Source organism: Lycorma delicatula, chromosome 1, assembly GCF_047948215.1.
Source record: "Lycorma delicatula isolate Av1 chromosome 1, ASM4794821v1, whole genome shotgun sequence".
NCBI lineage: Eukaryota > Metazoa > Arthropoda > Insecta > Hemiptera > Fulgoridae > Lycorma > Lycorma delicatula.
In genome coordinates, this window is record NC_134455.1 from 2,626,643 (window position 1) to 2,639,725 (window position 13,083).

Consider the following 13,083-nt stretch of genomic DNA (forward strand, 5'->3'; position numbering starts at 1 on the left):
CCTCTATTTGGTGATAGGTAACATGTCTATTTGTCTCTAGCATTTTTCACATTGTAACAAAGTTTCCCTTAGTCATAGATGAAGACGGTCGACCTGACCTTGAAGACTCGAGGCCAAAATTTCCTCTTCAAACTCTTGGTATCACTTAAATATTGTTGTACGATTACGACAATTCTCTCAAACCACAGGAGTTATTTCCTGTAAGCACACTGATCAATATTTAACCCGCATGCAAAATTTCCTGGTATTCAGTTTTCAATCACATCAGTAATTTTTTTCACTAATGCAGCTAAAAAGCAAGTGACACTGAGACAGTGACTAGTGTGGCTACAGTAGGGGTTGGTAGACTCCTGTCTATCAACCCTACGCAAACTTGTAACCACCTATGGTGGATATGTTCTGTCATATTGCAAAACTTTCCTAGTGCCCATTGTATAATATTTCATTACAGAAATTTGTTGCTTTTTATTATCTATTCTAATATTTCTTATGATTTTGATACATGTAAACTTATTGCAGTACAAGAGGCATTAGGCAGAATTTTTTTCTCTAAAACTAATGAACTTCACTATTTTCTTGTGGTCAACAAAACAGCAGTATAACTCACAAGATTCAAGTATCGCCTGTATTTTAAGGAGCTTGATGTGCTGATTGTAGTAAACTTGACATGGGATTATTCTTAAAGATGACTTTTATCATTTTTGGAAGTCACACGATTGTCTGTAACCAATGTTTTTGCTTTTAACAACATACAGAAACTGAAATGGCTTTTTAACAAACATTGAAAATAAGCATCACCTACAATCGTGTATAATTAATTGAATATAATTTATTGTAAATTTTAATTATTTTAATATTATTTTTTAAGATAATAGTAATTAATAACTAAATAAATAATACTAGTAAAACACTTCAAGAGAATTTTACTTATATTTATAAAATACAATGATAAACAATTGCCAACTAAAACCTATGTTTGGCAATGCAAGTCTATAATTTAGCTTAATGATATACTCATACTTCAACTAGAATTGCTTGCCTTGACCAAGTTATAATAAAAAAAAACAAACCAAAAAGCATAATTTTAATCAATAGATTAAAGCAGAAAACGGCTAATGTCACTTCTTTTATTGAAGCAAACACTTTTTTAATAATAACATTAAGTTAATTTTGAATAGTTCTTTGAAAAGAAATACAAATAAACATATTTTTTTTACACGGATGTGCAATAGTTGGACTTGTAGAAGAAAGTTTTATTAAAACTGAAATATATGAAAAACATGAATCTTAACTGACATGAATTTCAAATCAACATAATTAAAAAAACATTATTTAGATGCACTCATATCATAAAAGAATAATAATAAATAATTTTATCAATGGTGAGCATCGGTCAAAATAATGAAGAATAAAGAAGCTATTAAAAATAAAGAAGAGTTGCAGTACTATAATATCTTATAAAGCATTTGAATAACTGATATTTTATTGTATATTAATTAAATTTTTTTTACATCAAGGTATAGCTTAAATTTTAAATAATACGATGTCTGTAAATAAAGTAATGAGACTGGTTCAGAAAAACATTTTATTTACAATCCAATTATGCATGACTCTTATCACCTTCAAAATGGTTCCCTTGGGAAACCACACAACGCTTCAAATGGTTTTCCCACTCTTCATAGCAGATGGTCGGTTTCATTTTTTAAAATGTTTTCTACTGCTCCAAAACGGTGTCCTTTGGGATGCTTTTTTAAAATCGGTAACAGGAAAAAGTCACAGGGACTCAAGTCAGATGAATACCTTATTCATGAGGAACTTATTCATGAGGTTGAGGAACTTCAGGAATGTTTTTCTTTGCAAAAAACTCATTAATTGAGAGTGCAGTATGATAAGGTGTATTTTCATGATGCAGTATCCTGTTGTCTTTGATGGCTGGTCTCAAAGACAACTCTTTTCCGCATTCTTTCAAGAATTTCTCAGTTAACATACAGATTTACAATCTGTCCTGTAGGCAATAACTCCTTATGCACAATGCACTACCATCGAAGAAACAAATTAGCATGGTTTTGATTTTTGATTTGCTCATTTTTGCTTTTTTGGGGAGGGGGTGAGTTTGAAGTGTGCCACTTCTTCCTCTGGTGTTCTGTTTCTGGGTCGTATTCAAATATCCAAGATTCATCACCAGTAATAACATTTTTTTTAGAAAATTAGGATTGTTTCAATTCACCCTAGAAGATTGCGGCACACTTCCATCCTGTTGTTTTTCAGTTCAACAGTGGGTTTTTTGGGACCAATTTTGCACAAACTTTTTCCATGTTTGATTTGTTTGTAAAAAATTTGGTGGATTGTGGTATGGTTCAAATTCAATTGTTCTACAATCATTCTGACAGTTAATCGCCAGTCGTACCATATCAAGTCTCTGATATGATCAACATTGTCGTCACTTTTTGATGTTAATAGTCTTCCAGAGTATGGATTGTTCGCAACTGATTCCTGGCCATCTGAAAATACTTTAAACCACCTAAAAACTTGGGCTCGTGACAGAGCTTCATCTCCATACGCCCTTTTCAATTTTGAAAAAAGTTTCAGTAGCATTCTTACTGAGTTTAACAAAAAAACTTGATTGCACAATGTTGCTCATAATTAGTATCCACTCAATTTCGTTATGTACAACAAAAATATGTTTCATGAAAAGTTTGTTTACATCTCACATAGCAACAATAGACTAAAAATATTAATATCTAATATTAATCAGGTGTTCATATAACCATGTTCACTAGTAACTTTACATTATTGCCAGTTTGGCTGCGAAAAAACTAGTCTCATTACTTTATTTACAGACCTTGTATGATAATATATCATGCTGTATTTTATTTAAAGTTTTATTTTACGTAATCTCAAAGAGTGTGACTTATGTAATTTTTTTGTTTTTAGCTTCATGAAAAGGATTGGAGAGATTTCTTCGCATATTTGCTATCTTTTTTTGGTACACTGATGTTATTACAATCGACTTTTGAACTGATATTATTAGGTCCGCTGCGTTGGACCCAGGTTGAGCCATGGTTAAATTTTATATGTCCATTGTATTCGATAGTACTAGTTTATATAGCGTTGCAGTGTGGAGAAATTATACTAGTAATTGATTCTTTATGTTATGTGGGGTCAGTTGTTGTTTTATTTGGGTGGGCTCGTGTTATGTTTCTGCTTGCACGATTTCCTAAATTCGGCTATTATGGACTTATGTTTTTGGCAGTTCTCACTAATGTTATTAGGGTATGTATCATATTTACTGTACTTTACTTTGTGTTAAATAGATATTATCGATAATAAGTGATCCAAAAGTCATGAGACTCAAAATGCACTTGGCAGCAATGATAGCATGGGAAATTCCTATGTTGTCAATAAGCTTTTTTCTTATTGTATTGTGTTCCTTTAGATAAACAGTTGACCATGACATGTTTGTAATGCACAAACAAGGAGCTTTTTCACATGACAAGGAGCTTTCATTTCAGAATACTATCTGTCAGTAAACTTTTAATACAAAAGCAAGAAGTATTTCAGAATACATTTCATGATCCTCATGTGTCAAACAGAGTACAAAATATTTACTTTGTCACTTTTATAAAACAAAAATGAGGTACAATGTATGTTCTGGTCATCCTTTAGCACAAATTATCAAAGTTAATGAAGAAGACAACACCCCTCTTGCCTTTCATGAATCACATTTATATAATGAAAACAATTGGGAAGCTATGAATACCATTTCATAGAAGAAAATTATTAGAACCAATTTTTTTAAGAATACTGTAAATAAACTTGGCATTATAGTGTCTCTCTCTCTGTAAACAGAAACAATCTGCCACAACTGATGTACACCAGTATGAAAACAAAAACACTGTAAAAAATTATTAAAAATTAGGTTTGTTCACAAGGGAAAACCAATTCTGAAGTTACAATTAAGTGATAGTGATTGTAAATTAAGTGGTAAAATTTAGTTTTTATTGAAACTTTTGTGCGTTAAAATAATTTATTACTCACAGTATTATTATTTTCAAAATATTTTTTACAATATTCATTTTTTCAAGTTCTTCGTATAATCTTTAAAATGTTAATTTATATACATTTTTATATCAATATTATTCTATTATTTTAATTGGATCCTGTATGGTACAATAGATTCATTTTAATATATTTTGTTTGCAAATGAAAAAGTTCTGTCCTGGGCAATGGTTCCATCTTGTACTCACTAGTTAATGGAAGTGTTAAAAAACATACTATAAAATATTGTATGATTATTCTTTACTTTTATATGATTATGTTGTAATAATAAATGGTACTTACGTATTAACACCACCGCAGCTACAGCTTTGTTTAAAAACAATGTAATCAATCGGATTTCGGTGGAAAATGAACAGTCTCTTTATTAATTTTTATAAATGATTATTTATATTTATTTATTTTATAAATATAATTTAACCAAACTTAACTTACGCTCACTAACCTTGACTAATTAACACCGTAATTTTTTAAGTATTTATTTAATAAATTCAGTAATTATTGCAATTATTTATTATTTAAATAATCAAAACACTCCTGTTAATTAGTCAAGGTTAGCGAGCGAAGCGAGCATAGGTTCAGTTTGGTTAAATTATATTTATAAAATAAATAACCATTTATTAAAATTAATAAAGAGACTGTTTTGAATCTATGTTAAACTCTATATCGGCCCATTTTCCACCGAAATCTGATTGACTACTTTGTTTTTAAATAAAGCTGTAGCTGTGGTGGCGTTAATACTAATAAATTAATAAATATTTAAAGTCCAATAAAAATTATTAAAATTTGTGTGGCTGATTAGGTGGTTCACAATCTCTTCTATTTACTTGCCTGAAAATAGTATTATAAACAATGAAAACAGTATTCTTTTGTTTCTAACATTTTGATTTGCTGTTAAAACATTCTATTTTTATTATTATTATTATTTTATTCCTGTGTTTTTATTACAATTTTACATGCCTATTATTTTAGTGTAAACTATTTGATAATCCAAATAAATACACGGGTAAAAAAAAAATTTGAACTGAGATAAAAGTAGGTGAATTACAATGTAATTTTTATGCTGAATCTTAAAATGAAGTAAGTTTTTCTTCATCAGGTTTTTAGTTATGACCTTTTAAAATATTGAGAGACTTCTTAAGTAATAGAATACAAAAATAATAATAATTAAAATTAAAATCCTTACTTTATTTTGCAGACATTTATGTTTATTTTAATTTCTTTTTCTTTTTTTCCTTTTGTGTTCAGTAAAGTCTTCTCTTTTTATCATCTAGCAGTAGTCACTCATCATAGATTCATCCCCTCTGCCTTGATAATGTTGTTCCATCTGCAATATATCTTAGTGCAACCTTTCTCCTTGTTCGTTGCCAATGTCACCCAAGTTTGAAAAAGCCCAAAATAGAAAGTAAAAAATGAATTTTCAATGACATTCTGCAGCCTAAATTTTTGTAATTCATTTATTGTTTATTTATAAACTGATCGTGGTTTTCAGCTTTTTTGTTTTCAAGAAAACCAGCAACAATATCTTTGAATGACTTTCATGCTGCTAGTTCTTTAGGATTCAGTTTTCTATCAAATATATTTTCACAAATTAATTTTCTTATTTGTGGGCAGATGAATATTCCCTCTTTTAATTTGTCTTCACTTAAATTGTGAAAAAACCTCAGCTGAGTATTTAAAACTGTCTCCATCCTTATCTAAAGCTTTTACAAAATTCTTCCTCAGACTTAGTACTATGTGTAGAGGAGGTAAAATAATACGATCTGCTGCAACAAAGGGAATATTGACAACATTTTTCTTTCCTGGGGTAAACAGTAGCAACTGGATTCATACTATTTCCAACACTGTAAAATTTTTTTGGTAAGATAACCGGATTCGTGTAGTTTTTATGATACCGACAAAGACTAAAGCAAAAATTGGCGGTCTTCCCCCTTGGCGAAGGCTCCCAAAGGTGGTAATAACATTGAGTTTCAGGAGGTAATTTTATCTTTAGAGCTAAGAAAAATCGCTGAGTTCTGATGCCTAGCAGTAGATCTTGGCCATTCCTGATTTTGATTAAGATGTTATTTGGGGAACACCGTCAAAAAACCGGCTCATATAGAAGAATAAGCCACGCAGCCGTAGTCTATGCGGGAACAGAACACAGCTCGGTAGAAGCGCAACATGCATCGATCAGCTCTCCAACAAATATTCGATAGAACTTTCAGCATGTGTAGCACTTTTTTAACATTTTACCTTCGGCTTCTTAAATGTGTTACCCACATTAGTTGTTGGTCAAACTACAGTCCTAAAATCTAACCCGCGTGCATGGTTCAACTGGTTACCATATAAAAACTGTAGAGCGTCAGAATGTTCCCTCAGGCGGAAAAAGCAAATGGATTTCATTTTCTCCGGGGAAAAGTGAATCCAATCCATTTACACTAAGTCTCTAAATGGGTTGTGTGTTGGAGCAGCCTCTCGGCAGTAGCTAATGATCTAGACGCAACGTAATTTGAAAAATCATCTACAAATAACGAGGACATAACGGGTTTCTGCACGTAGTTTGTTATATAGTATTTATAGCTACGGCAAACAAGGTAACACTTAGGATACTTCCGTGTGGTATTACGTCTTCTAGTGTAAAAATTTTCGGATACCGTCGTTCCAACTCGAAGTACAAAGGACCGACTACTGAGAAAACTCCTAATAAATGCAAGGAGATTTCCTTGTATATCTCATTCATGTACTGCATTTAGGATCCCTCTTCCCAAGCTGTGTCGTGCCTCTTTCGCATATCCAGAAATACAGCAATGAGACGTTGGTGAAGTAGGAGGCGTTTCGAATGACAGATTCCAAGGCAACTATCGATAGACGATCTACCTTGGCGAAACCGTATTGTTTGAGAATAATTAGGAATTTTGTCTCAAGGTACCACTAGATGACAGTTTACTATTCATTCCATCACCTTGCACAGGGTATTGGTCAAGGAGATTGTACGATAATAACTTGAAGGATACAATTTATCTTTAACAGGTTTTAAAGTACGTTAATTACCAGTGCTTCTGAACAAGAAACTGGAAAAACCTGGTCAGAGAATATTTCATTATAAATAGACAAAAGGTGTCGTAATGAAGTATCTAGGAAATGAGATAACATACTGAACCTGATATTATCGTTTCTGGGAGATGTGTCAAGAGAATTATTTAAGGCATACCTTAGCTTATCAAAAGTAAAGGGAATCTTTAATTCATTTTGTAAGTTTCTAATAACAAACAGTTCTTTCTATTTGTAACTTGTATCTCATAAACTCAGGACAGTATGAAGATGTAAGAGAAACTGACATAAATGAATTTCCAAACGCATTTGCCACATCAATTGGCATGGTAAAAAGAGTGCCATTGTTTTGAGTCCAATCGGTTGTGTAGATTGCCTGAACTTTTTCATACAACAGATGATGAAGATGTCTGAGAAATGGTATAATCTTGGCTGAATTATGCCAAGATTTGCCTTTAGCACACCAAAATACTAAACGGCATACTGGTCTAGCATTCTGGAAGGTGCAGGGCAATTCTGTCATAGGCCATCGAATGAAACTATGTAAAGCCCTGCGACGATTCCTTAGTGCATTCCTCCAGTCCTCATCCCACCAAGAAACAGCAGGCTGCTTGGCCCTCCAGATGTTAGAGGGATAAATTCACTTGCACTATAGGGTATCAGGTGTGTAAACTTGGCAACTTATTATTCCATGTGCTTGTATTTAAATAATTAACGTGAACTTCAAAAAAATTTATTTTTTACCTTATTTGTTTTAAATTTACAGATCTATGTAATGTAATGATCTATGTAATGTATTTTTATGTTCTGATCAGAATAAATTTTTATTTATTTATTCATTCTTGAAATTTAGTTAGAGCATTCTTTCCACAAGGAAAGGCATGTGGTAACTCTCTGTGTCAGTCTGACAGTAACTGGGTGGGTATTATTAGCATAATGTTTTTTGGTGTATTTTCACAGGACTGATTGCAATTAACAGTTACGGTATCATTACATTTATTACTTCATTGTGTATAATAATAATATTTATTATTTAATATTTAGCGACTTTTATTTATTACTACTTTTTTTGTTTTAGGTGTTAATGTCATTTATTTGCCTCATCATCGGTTTTGTGTTTTGTTTTTGTATTCAATTTCCAAATAATGAATTATTCCGTAATCCTTTATATTCTTTTGTTAAAACAACAACAATGATGGCAGGAGAATTTGAATATAAAGATTTATTCAGTGAACATGGACCTGATTTATATGCTAGTAGATTAGTTTTCTTATTATTCATTTGGTTGGCAACCGTTGTTTTGATGAATCTTATGGTTGGCTTGGCAGTCAGTGATATAAAGGTAAGTTTAACTATTTATTTTGCAACCTCCAAGCTAGTCACAGATTCAAAATAAAAAAGTGAATTAACTGAAATTCCTCTGTAAGCTGGAACAAAACCTTTTGTTAAAGTTTAGTGAAAATTATTTCTTAGAGAATGTGTAAAATTTTATTTCTTTCTCTGTAAAACGGTTTTCTTAAATAAGACAGCCCAGTCATGTAACCCAAAATTTTAAATTGTATCTCTTAGCAGGAAGAATACATGAGAAAATTGTTATATTGTTGGTAACACTGAATTTTTTTCTTAATGTGGTATGAATGTGAATAAATATAACCCTAGTCATATTTATTTTGTTTGAGTTGAGATGTAAAATGAGTTTTTCTTGTGATTAACAAGTTTTTATTTTAGACATTTTTTATTAATAATGAACTTTTATAAAAAGGCTTTTGAATTATTTTGAAACATACTGATAGATAGATACTTTACATTCATATTTATGCATTTAAACTACTTTAATGAAATAATTGTAATATACATTTTTTCAAAAACATTAGAAAAATGGATCTTAGAAGAAAGGATGCACCTCATAAATTTAAACCTGTTTCAAATGTGAATAAGAAATACATGTACAAAGAAATTTTAATAATTTTCAAAAATATAGTTCTAAAAATGTTATCGATTAAAAAATATTTATTCATTTCCTGAGAAAAAAAACACTTGCATCATTTGTGACACCTTGATTAAATGTAGGCAAGAAATTATTATGCATATAAAAAATAATATAGACTTTCTAGTTCCAAAAAATGTTTGGAAGTACATTTAAAAGTCTATTACGTAAAATTCAACTTTATTGAATGTGGGATTATTTAAGGTTAAAAATGGGGGTTTTTGCAAATATTTAAAAAAAGAAATATTGGTATTCTTAGAAAAAAGTCAAGAGCAAAATTATCTTTTTGTTTGATATATATATTCTTTTTAAATTTCTATTTAGTCCAATGGGCTATAGAGAGTCTAGTCGTTAACTCATCACAAATCAGCTGATTTTTAATAGCTGATTTTTGAACTTTTACAAATCCTAGTAAAAGTTAGTTGCTTTTATATGGATTTAAATACTAGACAGTGGATACCAGTGTACTTTGGTGGTTGGGGTTCAGTAACCACCACATGTCTCAGGAATGGTTGGCCTGAGACTGTACATGACTACACCTCATTTACATGCCATACATAACATTCTCATCTCATTGGGCTGTTGAGAGGGTTGCTTACTGTTCACGAGTTGAATCGATTGCAACATACACATCACAAAAATATTTACATGATAACATTTTATTGAGACTAAAATTTTCATTACATTTTAACACCCTGTTTTAATTTAAACAAAAATATTTTTTAGCTTGTGTTTTAAAAATTACATAAAACAAAAACTACAAAAAATCAAAGTATATAATGTTAAAAGTATATTCAATTTCCTTCAATTACACAGTTGAAATCCTTATCAATAAAGAAAAATAAATTGGGGAACTCAATAAATTTTATTCCTGGGCACAATGTTTAGCATTATGACCAATAGAAATTTTTTAAAATACATTGCCACCATCAAAATAAAAAAAATCAAATTAATAAAACTGTTGGGACTGTTTTATAGCTTGAGGGATGACTGAGTTTTACTGGGAAACCTCCAAATATATCAACATAAGCTTTCTTTTGTGTCTTTCTATGCACATAGAAAGGCAAAATGACAAACACAGAGTGTACCATGAGATTTTAGAATCGTAGAATGAAATTATCTTCACAATTATTTATTTTTATTTATTACATACTTAAAAAAATAATAATAATTAGCATAATACTAGAATAGGTTTATTTATTAATTTATTTTAATCTGTGACCTTAATTTTTTAACAGGATTTATTGATTGAAGGTCATGTGAAATGTCTAAGAAAACAAGTTGAATTTGTATCACATTTTGAGAAATTTGCAACTCATGGGTTATTGAAACGAACACCCATCCGACATATGTTAAAGAAAAGACATCAGGTACCCACAAAATTAGATATAGAGCCAAATGCTGCTGCTGCTAACATTAAATTTAAACATAGACTTCCTGATACTTTGTTGGAAGCAATTGTAAAAATCGGTATTAGAAATGAGGAGAAAGAAAAACACGGCAAGTAAGTATACCTGCTAGTTTTAATTTTAATATTCACATTTTTTGATGGTTTATTAAATACAAATATTAAAATAAATGAAAGCATATGAACCACCATGTATTTACATTAAGGACTGTTCAGAAAATTCTTGGTCTAACACTGAGGTGAGGAAAGTATGACCAAATGACTTATATTTGTCAAGTACAATCCTTTAGATGGCATGCTGTGAATTTTCAGACAAGTGCTTTTAGTTACTTGTTTATGGTGACTTAGTAAAGCAAACATGTATTGTTGTTCACTACGCTTTATTTAGGACATTAAGTAATGTTATTTTTAAATTCAATACCTTTAATATTGAAAAATTAAAAAAAATTTCTGAAAAATATTGTGGTTCTTTGTCAGGCCCATGAACTTTCTGAACAATCCTCATACTGATACGTTTATATTTTAAAAGTAATAAATTAGGAAATAAATGTTTTTTTTTTTTTTTTTACAGGAAATGATAAAAATTTATTTTGTTACAGGAAACAATTTTCATTTCCACCATGTGTAAGACACAGTTATTATGATCCATCTAATATGCTGAGAGTAAGTAATATATTGACTATAGATGGTGGTAATAAATCTACTCCAGTTGAACGTGAGTTATACAGTCAAGTGCATGATATAAAACATATGTTACAATTCGTTATTGAAAATCAAAATAACTCTAGTACCAGAGTGAGCAGTGATGAAGATGATGAAGAACTGAACTCTAAAGTATATTCCTTACTAAGAAAGATGAGTCAACCCAAAAGAAGTCATAGTAATATTACCGGCAGGAACTTAGGCAAGTAACTGATTGTATTATTTTGTAATAACCGACTTTATAGTTAAAAAAACGATGCGTTTTTATTTAGCATACGCATTTGCAATGTGACACAAATAAAGCACCTGACGTAAAACTGGAATCAATAAGAGTTGCTTTCTTTAAGAGAAATAATATTTACTACAATGCCAGTTCCTGTCGTGAATAACATATTATGTCGTTTGCAGAATTAAATGATTTTTCCTTAATTTAGCATGGTAATTTGTGATATTATAGTTAGCTCACTGAATATGCCAACAAAAAATTGATTCATGTCTTACTTTAGCTAGTACATGCAGGGCATAGGGTTTTATGTGGAATTTGTCTTATAACTTGGTCGACTTTGATTATTGCTAGCTTTATATCAGTGATAGTTTCTTATGATCACAATAAAAGAATATCTTTTAAGATTTACCTGATGGTTTGGCACAGACCATTATGGTTATAGGTACTAATAAAATGCCAACAACATACAGTAAATTATAGGTTAACTTTAGGTTAAGATTCAGGTTAAGTTTGGGAAGCAGATTACTGATGGTTTTAACCATTAGAACTTCATCTACACATCATGTTGTTGTGGAACCACTAATTAATGGGTTGCAGTTTATCATTTTACACAGGACCTAATTAGTTTGTTTATTAGATTAAGTAAACTATTAATTTGTTTATTAACATCTTTATTATATAATTAAGTATAATTGGATTAGTTATGGCTGAGTGATTTTTAAAAAAAATATTGTCCAGTATAATATTTTAATCTGTTCATTTTTTTCACTATAATTTATAACCATACAGTTTTTGTATTTTACTTTACTGGCTATGTAGATATATGCTGTTGTAACAGCCAAAGCTATATTGAAAAAGTATATAGACCACTAAAAAAAATTTAAAAAACTGGTTTATTTTAAGTTTTATGCCTAAGGAGACATTAAAAAAAATTTTTAACCAAAAAATAAATTTAAATAATCTGCGAAAAAAATTTTAATCCACTGTTCCCAAGTCCAAAAAAATCTATTTTTTCAGATGGATTTTTGTGAGTATATACGTACATATGTATGTTTGCCTGTAATTGATCTTATAAATTTGGTCTCTGCTAACTAATTGTGTTCAAACTTTGTAGACAGGTACTACCTTGGGAGAGAAAGAATGTGTTAAATTTTTTGCAAAAAGGAGGTGTTTTGGCTGAAATAAAGTCTCAAATCATTGCTGGGCCACTTTAACAAAAAGCTTTTCTTACAAAAGTTGAATTTTTTTTTATCAAGATCATAAATTACCAAAAATGATTATTTTATATCTACCCCTTCCCAAAAAAATAGCTACATATTTTTCTTCTTTTAGCTTTATTTTGCTTCAGAAAAGGTGTAATGAATGGGTAACAAAAAATACTTTTTAAATTGTAATTATTTGATAGCCCTTACTCTTTAGTATTTCTTGGGAAAAAAATAATTAGCAAAAAGTTTTCGCCTCCCTACAAAATTACAATTTGTTTATTTAGAATTACGGCTGTATCTTTGTATTTTTTAAACAATTTTACTAACACCACTTAGAAATTATTTTCTTAAAAATTAATTAAACTCGAACGTTTTCTCTTGACTATAGGACCCCCAAAATGAAAAAAAAAACTTTTTCTCGATTTAAAATTTTTAACACTCAAAACATATTTTTATTAAACAATAC

At 30.1% G+C, this 13,083-nt stretch overlaps 1 protein-coding gene across 1 annotated transcript in view; it reads left to right on the forward strand.

The window, feature by feature from the left end:
• The window catches only part of LOC142318024 (transient receptor potential channel pyrexia-like), a 29,199-nt gene extending 17,374 nt beyond the window's left edge, over positions 1 to 11,825 (forward strand). The window contains exons 7-10 of the mRNA XM_075354555.1: positions 2,935 to 3,273; positions 8,168 to 8,431; positions 10,315 to 10,580; positions 11,084 to 11,825. Of these exons, the coding sequence (XP_075210670.1) occupies positions 2,935 to 3,273; positions 8,168 to 8,431; positions 10,315 to 10,580; positions 11,084 to 11,396 (1,182 nt within the window). The 3' untranslated portion in view covers positions 11,397 to 11,825. The remainder of the gene's footprint in view (positions 1 to 2,934; positions 3,274 to 8,167; positions 8,432 to 10,314; positions 10,581 to 11,083) is intronic.
• The last annotated feature ends 1,258 nt before the right edge of the window (positions 11,826 to 13,083 follow it).